General features: G+C 60.2%; 1 protein-coding gene across 1 annotated transcript in view; it reads left to right on the top strand.

Annotated features, from left to right (window-relative positions):
• CROCC2 (ciliary rootlet coiled-coil, rootletin family member 2) overlaps positions 1-5974 on the top strand; it is a 78118-nt gene extending 72144 nt beyond the window's left edge. Inside the window, exons 30-32 of the mRNA XM_032761645.1 lie at positions 3195-3326; positions 4110-4289; positions 5504-5974. Of these exons, the coding sequence (XP_032617536.1) occupies positions 3195-3326; positions 4110-4289; positions 5504-5590 (399 nt within the window). The 3' untranslated portion in view covers positions 5591-5974. The remainder of the gene's footprint in view (positions 1-3194; positions 3327-4109; positions 4290-5503) is intronic.
• Positions 5975-9316: the final 3342 nt, after the last annotated feature.

The following is a 9316-nucleotide window of genomic DNA, read 5'->3' as shown; positions in this document are numbered from 1 at the left end:
CACACCCAGGCACTCACTCCACACTCACCCAGGCACTCACTCCACACTCACCCAGGCACTCACTCCACCCACATCCAGGCACTCACTCCACACTCACCCAGGCACTCACTCCACACACACCCAGGCACTCACTCCACACTCACCCAGGCACTCACTCCACACACACACCCAGGCACTCACACTGGGGGTCTCGCTGCCCCCCACAGCGGGGTCTGGGTGCATGCAGGGCCCCCACCTGGCAGGTGAGGGCAGAGTGGGCACATGGCCCCAGCCCACAGGGCGGCCTCACACCGATCCCTCTTTCTGTTCATCCTCCTCTCCTTGATGCCGGAGAGCTGTCTGATGTGAGCTGTCTGCACAGTTGGGCTTCTCCCTGATGGGGACATGGTGGCTGTCCAGGACTGCATGGCTGGACGCTGCCCTTTTTACAGCATGGGCTGTTTAAATGACTCCAGGGCACCGTCAGGGTCCTGCACGGCAACTGACTCACAAACAGGGCTGAGTGGAGAGGGTGGTGCATCACATGGGCACATGGGCACAGCTCCCACCCACCCTGTGGGTCCAAGGTGCAGGGTAGGGTAGTCCTGGTGGCCTGAGGCCAGAGTCCCCGAGGAAGCTGTGCCCACCTCCCTCTGGACCGGACGCTTTTGGAGGGGCTGCCTCCAGCTCGGCATCACTGGCCCTGTTGCCCACTACCCAGGTCTCCTCATGGCCCCTTGACCCCAGAGCCCCACACCCACCCCCTCCCAGCTACTCTCCTGCCACCCTTGCCCATGCAGCCGCAGAGTGGCCGCCGAGATCAAAGACAGCCGAGGTCAAGGTGACCTGTGGGTCACCCAGCTGGAGGGACAGGCCTGGAAAGCCAAGCCGCTGTTGCCGGCACCACGACCCATCCACAAGCTCCCACCTCCAGCGTCCTGGGGGGCTCGAGCTTGTTCTCCTTGGGAAGTTTGTTCACCATCCCAGGCCAGATGGCGCAGGGGGAGGGGCGGGAAGGGCAGGTGTCTTTGGCCTTCCATCCATGGAGCCTGGGGGACAGCCCCTTGTCCCTCTGCTGTGTGCTGCCGAGGCCCTGCAGGAACAGGGAAGGTGCCCACACAGCCACCCAGGCTGGCCCTGCAGAGCGGGCTGCACCAGCTGTGGGCCCAGGGTTCTGATGCGCTCACAGCCCCCCTCCGGGAGTAGGCAGGGGGCCCCAGAGTGGGACGGGGCTCCAGAGGAGGCAGCTGGAAGAATGATGGGCACTCAGGACGGGGGAGGGGATGATGGTATCTGCTGGGCTGGCCCCTGCAGGGTCAGTGCCCCTATCTATGAAGTGGGGAAGGCAGGTGCTGAGGCCTCAGGGGTGAACCCCAGGGCAGGGTGGCCCTTCCCAAGGACTCACTGCCACCTGCAGAAGGCCCGGCAGCCCAGCCTGCCCAGGGGACAGGGGCCAGCAGGCCAGGACAGTCACGAAAGCCACCAGCCAGCTTGTCCACAAAGGACCGCCTGCCCTCCAGACTAGGGCCAGCCAATGGGGTCCAGTCACCAGCCCCTGCTGCTGTTCCTGAAGGGGGCCCAGCCCTGGGCCATGGAGCCAGGGTGTTGGGGCCTCCCGTGGACGCTGCTGGGGGTGGAGGAGCAGGGGGCTTGCATCAGCCCTGGTTGCGACAGCACTGCCTGGGGACGCAGAGCCAGCTGTGGGCACAGTGCCCGCCGTGAGTCCCTGGAGCCTGAGGAGGGGGAGGGAAGGAACAGCTAATGAGTTCCAGGAGGTCAGCTGTGAGGGGCCCACAAACCCATAAACCCTTTATTGGTGTCTCAGGAGGGGAAACCCGGATGTGGCCGTTTATTTATTTTGGATTTCACTTTTCTCTTCTCTTTATAACATGCACTTCCAGGAGTGTAACTGGATTTTTAAAGAAACAGGACGTCCTTTTTCAGTGTAGGGGGACTCTGTTTTTCTCAGTCCTGAAGAAGAAAGGAACCCTTATTTTTTGTAAAGTTCCAACCACTGACCCCGTAACGAACTTTACCCACGCAAATTATGCCCTCTGTCTTAGGGCCCGAAACCAGGCCTGCTCAAGCCCTGAAGCTAAGAGGGCAGGTTTGTGGTGTGCCAAGTGTGTGCACTGAGCCCCAGGTCTGCTGCCCAATCCTGGGCCAGGGCCAGTACCCGACAGAGGGCATTGGGGCCAACAGAGGACTGACCTGGCACTCCAGCCCAAGGCTTTTGCCCCTGTGGACACAGCCCCAGCAGGCAGGACCCTCGGGGCTGGGCATGGCAGAGCCTGGAGGCAGCCTGGTTTGGAGAGCAGGGCCTGGGTTCCAAGCCTGCCTCAGCGCCTGCCTGGCCCAATGAGCCTGTGACATCATGGGATCCCATCCACACCAACCACCCATGAGGCATGCCCCAGGCCATCTGGGGGCGCTGGAAGCAGGCTGTCTGGGGCTGGTGGACGGTGTTCCTCTCCAAGTGCTGTTCTCTGTAAGAGAGAACTCTTAGATTCAATCCTTTCCTCCAGAGGGCCCATTCGCAAGGGAACAAAAGGTCCTTGCCAACTTTCCCATAGAAAATGTCTGTTTCCTGGGTAACCTTCCCTGATTTTTAACCTGCAGCTTATCCCTCCTGACCTGTGCCCATGGGGTGGGGAGTGGGTGACTAAGGAGGGAGCATATTGGGGCAGCCTGCAGCCTACAAGGAGGACAGACGGTGGGGATAGTGATGCCAACGCCACAAGCTTGTTGGGATTGAGACAGCAAGTGTACCAGGCTCTCCGGGCCTGTGCCTGTACGAGCTCAGCAGATCCTGAGTGCCAACAGCAGAAGGCAAGTGCCAGAGAGTGCAGGGGATCATGGCTCATGAGACCTGGAGGAACACTGAGAAGAGGTTTGCGGGGTAGCTCCTGGGATGTCACCTTAAAAGATGTAGAGAGTCCCCCATTGAGGATGTTGATGGGGACATCTGCTGCTCTGTAGCTGGATGGGGACTTGGCCCTATGCTCCTCCTTAAGCTGTCACTCTGGCTGCAGGTATCAGACAGACCTGGGTGAGGCCGGGGGTCCTGGCCCAGGGCAGTGCCCTTCCTGACCCTGCCAGCTCTTAGGGGAATTCAGAGTCCTTCCCAGAGGCATCCCTATGCTCCCAGAGGAGGGCTGGCCTGACCTCACTCCCTGCCAGGAGGCCACAAGTTCTGCCTCCTGGGCTCTCTGCAGATGGAGCAAGAGACACTGAAGAGGGAGGAGGATGTGGCGAGGCTGGGGGCTGAGAAGGAGCAGCTGGACCAGTCTCTGAACAGCCTGCACCAGGAGGTGGAAGGAGCCCTGAGGCAAAATCAGCAGCTGCAGGTCAACTGGGCCAGCAGAGTTCTGTGTACCCCAGACTTGGGGGCAGACCTGGGGTGGGATCCAGGAGGGTGTCAGTTCCAGAGGGGTGGCTGGTGTACCTCCATCTCACACGTGCACACATGGGGAGGGTGGCTGGACCGGCTTCTGCATGTGATGGATACAGACTCAGACCAAGGCCCCAGGCAGAGCTAGAATGAGGACCCAAGGCTCCTGCCCTTCTTGAGACACTGACGTCCCCGTGGGAGCCAGGCCCGGGCTCTGTAGAGCAGCACAAGGGCCAGACGAGGGAGGTCAGAGAGGCCTGTGGGGCATGGCCAGAGGCTGCTACCTGCTTGTGTTGGGGCAGGGGAATCCCCTGAGGCCTAGGGGCCTGACACCCACAGAAGGGGCCTCAGAGGCTTCGTTCTCCCTGTCCACATTGGACATACCCCCATCCTCAGAAACCAGCAGGGGATGGGGGCAGGATGGGCAAGAATCAAACTTCGATGCCCTCTGGACACCCAGCCCAGCCAAAAGGAACCTGGGGTGCCATTAAAACAGATCTTAGGCCCACCCTGGAGGCTGTGGCTTAGTCTCCAGCCTGGCCAAAGCCAAACCCAAGGCCCGTGGGCTGAACGTGTGCACCCAACCCCAGGTCTGCTGGGCAGTCCTGGCCAGGGTCAACACTGGCAGAGGGCAGTGGGGCCCAAAGGACAGGTGGAACACCCTGTGGCACTCCTGCCCTGGGATTCTGTGCGGCCCTCAGTGAGAGACAGCAGTGAGATGCCCGAGTTCTCGCTCCAGGCCCAGATGGCGGAGATGGAGCAGGCCCACACCCAGCGGCTCCGGGACCTGACGGCGCAGCACCAGCGGGACCTGGCCACAGAGGCAGAGCGTCCGCATGGGGCCCAGCAGCAGGCCACGCAGGCCCTGGAGTCCCAAGAATGGACCCACCAGCAGCGGGTGAAGGTGCTGGAAGAGCAGGTAAGGTCGGGACCCCAGCCCCCTGGGTGAGGGCAGAGGCAGGGACGGAGGACTGGCATCCCCGCAGTCACCCAGTAGGGGTGACTTCTTGAAGTCCTCTAGCAACAGGGGCTCTCCACTGCCACCCAGTGGGCTCCAGACCCACTCCGGGCACTGCCTGCACTTCTTTGCTCTTGAGCGCACAAGGTTTATCCGACTGGGAGGTGGAGCATGGATTCTGGGGCAGGTCACCAGAGGCAGCCCCTGCACCTGTCCTTCAGAGTCACAAAGGGAAAACAATGGCACACGTGGCACATGTGAGGATGAGGTGGACACAGTGAGGTGGATAAGGAAGCATAGCCAAGCCTTGGGCATGTGTGTGCACTGCACACCCACACATGCATACGTACATGTGACAGACCTGCTGGGCTGAACCACTGAGCCTTGGAGCTCAGAGCTATCAGGACCTTAGAGCTGTCTGTTCATTTTACAGATGAGGAAACTGAGGCCCAGGAGGTGACCTGACTGCCCAGTGTCATCCCCAAGTTATGGTCCCTGACCACCAAGGCACTTTTGCTAAATTTATTAGCAAAAGGACATTTATTTATTTCCTTATCATTCTGAGTGCTTTTTTTTTTTTTTTTTTTTGAGATAGAGTCTCACTCTGTCGCCTGGGTTGGTGAGCAGTGGTGAGATCTCAGCTCACTGCAACCTCCACCTGCTGGGTTCAAGCGATTCTCCTGCCTCAGCCTCCAGAGTGGCTGGGATTGCAGGCACCTGCCACCACGCCTGGCTAATTTTTTGTATTGTTAGTAGAGACGGGGTTTCACCATGTTGGCCAGGCTGGTCTCGAACTCCTGACCTCAGGTGATCTGCCCGCCTCGGCCTCCCGAAGTGCTGGGATTACAGGTGTGAGCCACTGCGCCCGGCCCCATTCTGAGTGCCTTCACGGCCTGAATAGAAGCGGGCCCATCCACCAAGGGTGCGCAGTGGCCTCCACAGGTGGGCAGGGTGGGGATCCGTGGTGAGAGGCGGAACTGCGCATCCCTCTCTGGCAGCAAGGGAGTCAGTCTGACGTCTGCCTGATGTTTCTGTCCCATGCATGCCACCTCTCCTCGGGAGCTGTGGACCATGGCCTCCAGCCCTTCCTGTCACAGAGCCCTCCATGCCTCTATGCCCTGAGGCCCTGGCCGTGCAGCCTGCCCACCTGACCTGAGCCACTGTCCTGTCCCCAGGTGGCCAGCCTGAAGGACCAACTGGACCAGGAAGTGCAGCGGCAGCAACAGGCCCACCTCGGCCAGGCCTTCCAGACAAGACAGTGAGCCCTGCTGCATACCACCCAGCAGCCTACCTGCCTTCATCCCTGACTGGCCAGGGGCAGGCAGCCCTGGGGAAGGTGCTGGAGGCCCTAGGCTGCTGGGGGAACCACTGTTGGGAAAACCAATGCCTTGTGCTCTGCACAAGAGGGACAAAGTTCAGATGGGGTGGGCACGATGACAGCAGAAAGCACAGGGTGCAGGCAGCACCGCCCGGGCCACCACTCAACTCTTCAGGGTCCTCAGGCAGCGGCGCACTCTGAGCTCCTCCCGCCCCTGGAGACTCGGCCTGCAGCTGGTGCTGGACCACGCTGCGGGTCGCTTGTCTCTGACAGCCCCTTCCCCTCCGGCAGAGAGCCGGGGCTTGGGCGTCCTCACAGCCTGCCCCCGCCTGGCACTCCATTTCCACTTTGGAGTTGCTGTTCTGGCCAGACCCCCGGGGCCAGGCCCTGTCAGGCTGGCTTCCCCGGCTTCATTCCGTGCCCTCAGCTCTGTAAACACGGGGAAACACGTGGGAAACATTTCCACCAACCGGAGCCAAAAACATAATGTCCTGCAAGGCCAGTCACCACATCCCCACGCCCAGCGGCTGCGAGCCTCCGCATCCAGGAACTGCGGCCGTCACGGTGGCAGGTGGCTGGAAGTGACTCAGATTCAAGTCCCCGTGACTCACTGGCCGCCAGGGGAGTGTAACATTTAAAGCTGTTACAGAGCCTCCCATGTTCCCGGCCTGGAAACGCTGGGAACGGTCCTGCGGGACTCCGGCCGGGTTGCTATGGAGACGCAGGCGCCCATCTTGGGCCTGTGGCGTGGGCCACCTGTGTTCATCTGCACTCCTCGTCTCCATCACCACTGCTCAGAGTGACTTGTTCTCCTCTCCAAAGGGCCGCATGCTTTATAGGTGGTCATTTGTGATATCTGTGGGGCACCAGCCAGCCCAGTGAATCCCTGCATGTGCCACGGGGGCCTCCCGTCCCGGTCGAAAGGACTCTGGCCTAAGGGTGCAAGGCCAGAGGCTCCCGGCCCCCACCCCATCACAGTTACTGTGAGCCTTGGCTGAATGTGAAAGTGTCTATTTCAAGATCACTCTGGGACTTACAACACTCTGTCCTGGCACACCTGGTTTTCTGGTGGATTTGGTAATGGAGTTACCATACGCTGTAAATCGTGCAAAATCAATAGCTAAAGAGAGGTGGGCATATAGGCTCCTTCCTGTCACCTCTGCCTGATTGTTGGTGGCTGTGTTGAGAAGGATTCTGAGGTTCACCCTGGGCTCTGAGGGGAAGAGCTTGGTGACCCATGAGCGGATGTTACTCTGGGCAAAGGAGGAATCAGTGGTGGCACAGGTGACCCGATAGGCACCCCCTGCCGTGGCCAGTCGGGGTGGAGGACAGCAGGCAGGCCTGCCCCCACTGCTGGAGAGTGCTCTGCCAGATGGCGGGTGGAGGGGGTCACTGAGAGGCAGCCTGTGGTGCTCAGGGCCTGGCACTTAGTAGGCACGTCCCTTCCCTGCCTTCCCTCCCCATCCGCAGTCTCCTCACTGACGGGGCCTCCCACTCTGCAGCCCAGCAGAAGGACCTGAGGGATGGCCAGGGTGGGAGGGAGGAACAGAAGCTCAAGGTTCCCAGTTGTGGGCAGGAGACTCAGCATCGGTCCCTCCAGCCCCCCGGCAGCGGGAGCCCCCATGTGTCCCTGAGACTGCGGTGTCCACGCCTCCCTCTTTGCATCCCTGCAGCGCCCAAAGGGACCGAAGCTCCTAGTACAGGGAAGGCACCCAGCGCATCTTTAGAGGAAGGGAACGCAGGGCAGGTGGGGGGGGCCCAGCTCGGGAAGGGAACACACCGCAGGTGGGAGGGGCCCAGGTGATTTCTTAGCATCGCAATGAAAGGCACCTGTGATTAGACAACTCGCTCTCAGCAGTTTCAGGAACCCCCTTGCCCTGGCTGCTCATGGGGAACATTTGAAATGCATGTGGGGGCCTCAGAATTTTGAATTTTAACAAATAGTTAAATCAGCATAGGAGATGCTATTTTAACTTATTCAACATAAAGACATGTATTTCGGAAAAGAGGATTTTTCTAGTGGAAATACATTGGCATTTTCTTAAACATGTCCAGCGGTCGTGCGTGGGCCTCCGTGTTCCGGTCTCATGATGACTGAGAACCGTGCTGGGGTTTGGAGAGCTCTCCCTCTGTTCTCACAGCAGCCCTTTGAGCACCTGGTTTGCAGATGAGGAGGAAGCCTTGCTTTGGGACAAGTCTGCACCAGGTCGACAGGAGGGGATCAGGCCCAGGGACCCGACAGCCCAGGCCAAGGCTCCCCCTCCACTGGCCTCGCCCCAGACCCATCTGCCCAGTGAGGGGGCAGGCAGAGCCGTGTTAACCAGAGGACATGCCCCAGATGCTGGGGTCGCCCTGCCCCTTCGTGGAGGCAAGGCCAAGGGAAGAGGGGGCTGGACCCCTGCCCACACCCTCCCCAGAGTCAAGGGGAAAAGACCATGCGTGGCCTGAAGCCAGCCTCCAGCCCAGGCCTGCCTGGACGGGGGTCCCAGCTGTGCCCCCACCAGCTGTGCAACTCAACCCTGGACAGATTCTTTAGGTTTTGGTTTCCCTGTCTATAAAGTGGGGTGACCCCAGCCCCAGAGGGCCATGGTGTGTCCTACGTGAAGTATCGCCCAGGCTGAGGCCAGAAGCACTCAGCTAACGGTGGAGGCACTGTCACCTGCAGCAGCTATGGCTCTGAGAGTGCCACGTCCATTTCCCTGCTGCCATCCCCAGCCATGGTCCAGCAGGGCCAGGGTGCTCGAGGGAGCACCCCCTGAGGCCAGCCTGGTGGAGGCGGCGCAGATCCGTGGTGCTCCCAAGGGGAAGGTGACTCTCAAGGTCTGCCTCTAGAACCCACAGAGAGTCTGGGTGTCAGTGAAAACTCAGAGGTAGCCCTCAGGCCTGTCCCTGCAGGGGATGGACCCCCCAGAACCACCTCATGGAGCTGGAACCACACATACACTTGCAGCCTCGGAGGCCTCCACAGTCTGGCTCTTCCTCTGCCTGCCCTCTCCGGCGGGCAGAGGGGATAAATGTGCCTGGGGTTTCTGAAAGCCAGGAGACCCTCCCCCACACAAGGCAGGGATGCAGGCAGGGGCCCAGCTCCTGTCTGAGACAGAACACAAAATCCCTTCGGATTCCTGCCACCCTTGAGGCTCGCCGAGGAATGTGGGGCACGCAGGGGCTGTTGGAGGGTCCCATCCGGCCTCTGGCCAGGAAGTTCTGATGCTCTGACAGGCCCTCAGGTGCCTGGGTCCGGGGGCAGCACCCTTTGCAGGCATCCAAGGATGGGGTTGCAGACCAACACAGGGAGGGGACAAATGGGACAGGAAGGCCCCCTGGGGAGGGGGCACTGGAGGAGGGGCCACGTTGAACACAGACGGCAGCACCCAACAACAGGCCAGTCCTCTGAAGCACCCCAGGTTGAGGGAAGCACAAGCTTTGGTTGGCTGAAGCCGGGACAGGAAGCCGGCCAGCTGGAACCAAGGGCATTGTTTATCTGGGCTTCTAAAACATTCATACTTTTCAAATTAATTGCAAAAAATGTTAGCAGGGAAACATAGAAAGGAGAATGTAACCACCATCATAATTTGTGACCTGCATGCAGAGCCCCGAGGCGACACCCACCTCTCCATTTTTCTAGCACACGTGTGCTTAGGATGGTTGAGGCCATAGCATGGATGCTACT

Source organism: Hylobates moloch, unplaced genomic scaffold (assembly GCF_009828535.3).
Source record: "Hylobates moloch isolate HMO894 unplaced genomic scaffold, HMol_V3 SCAFFOLD_1, whole genome shotgun sequence".
NCBI lineage: Eukaryota > Metazoa > Chordata > Mammalia > Primates > Hylobatidae > Hylobates > Hylobates moloch.
Note: the sequence above shows the minus strand (reverse complement) of the source record. Positions and strands in the feature narration are given on the sequence as shown.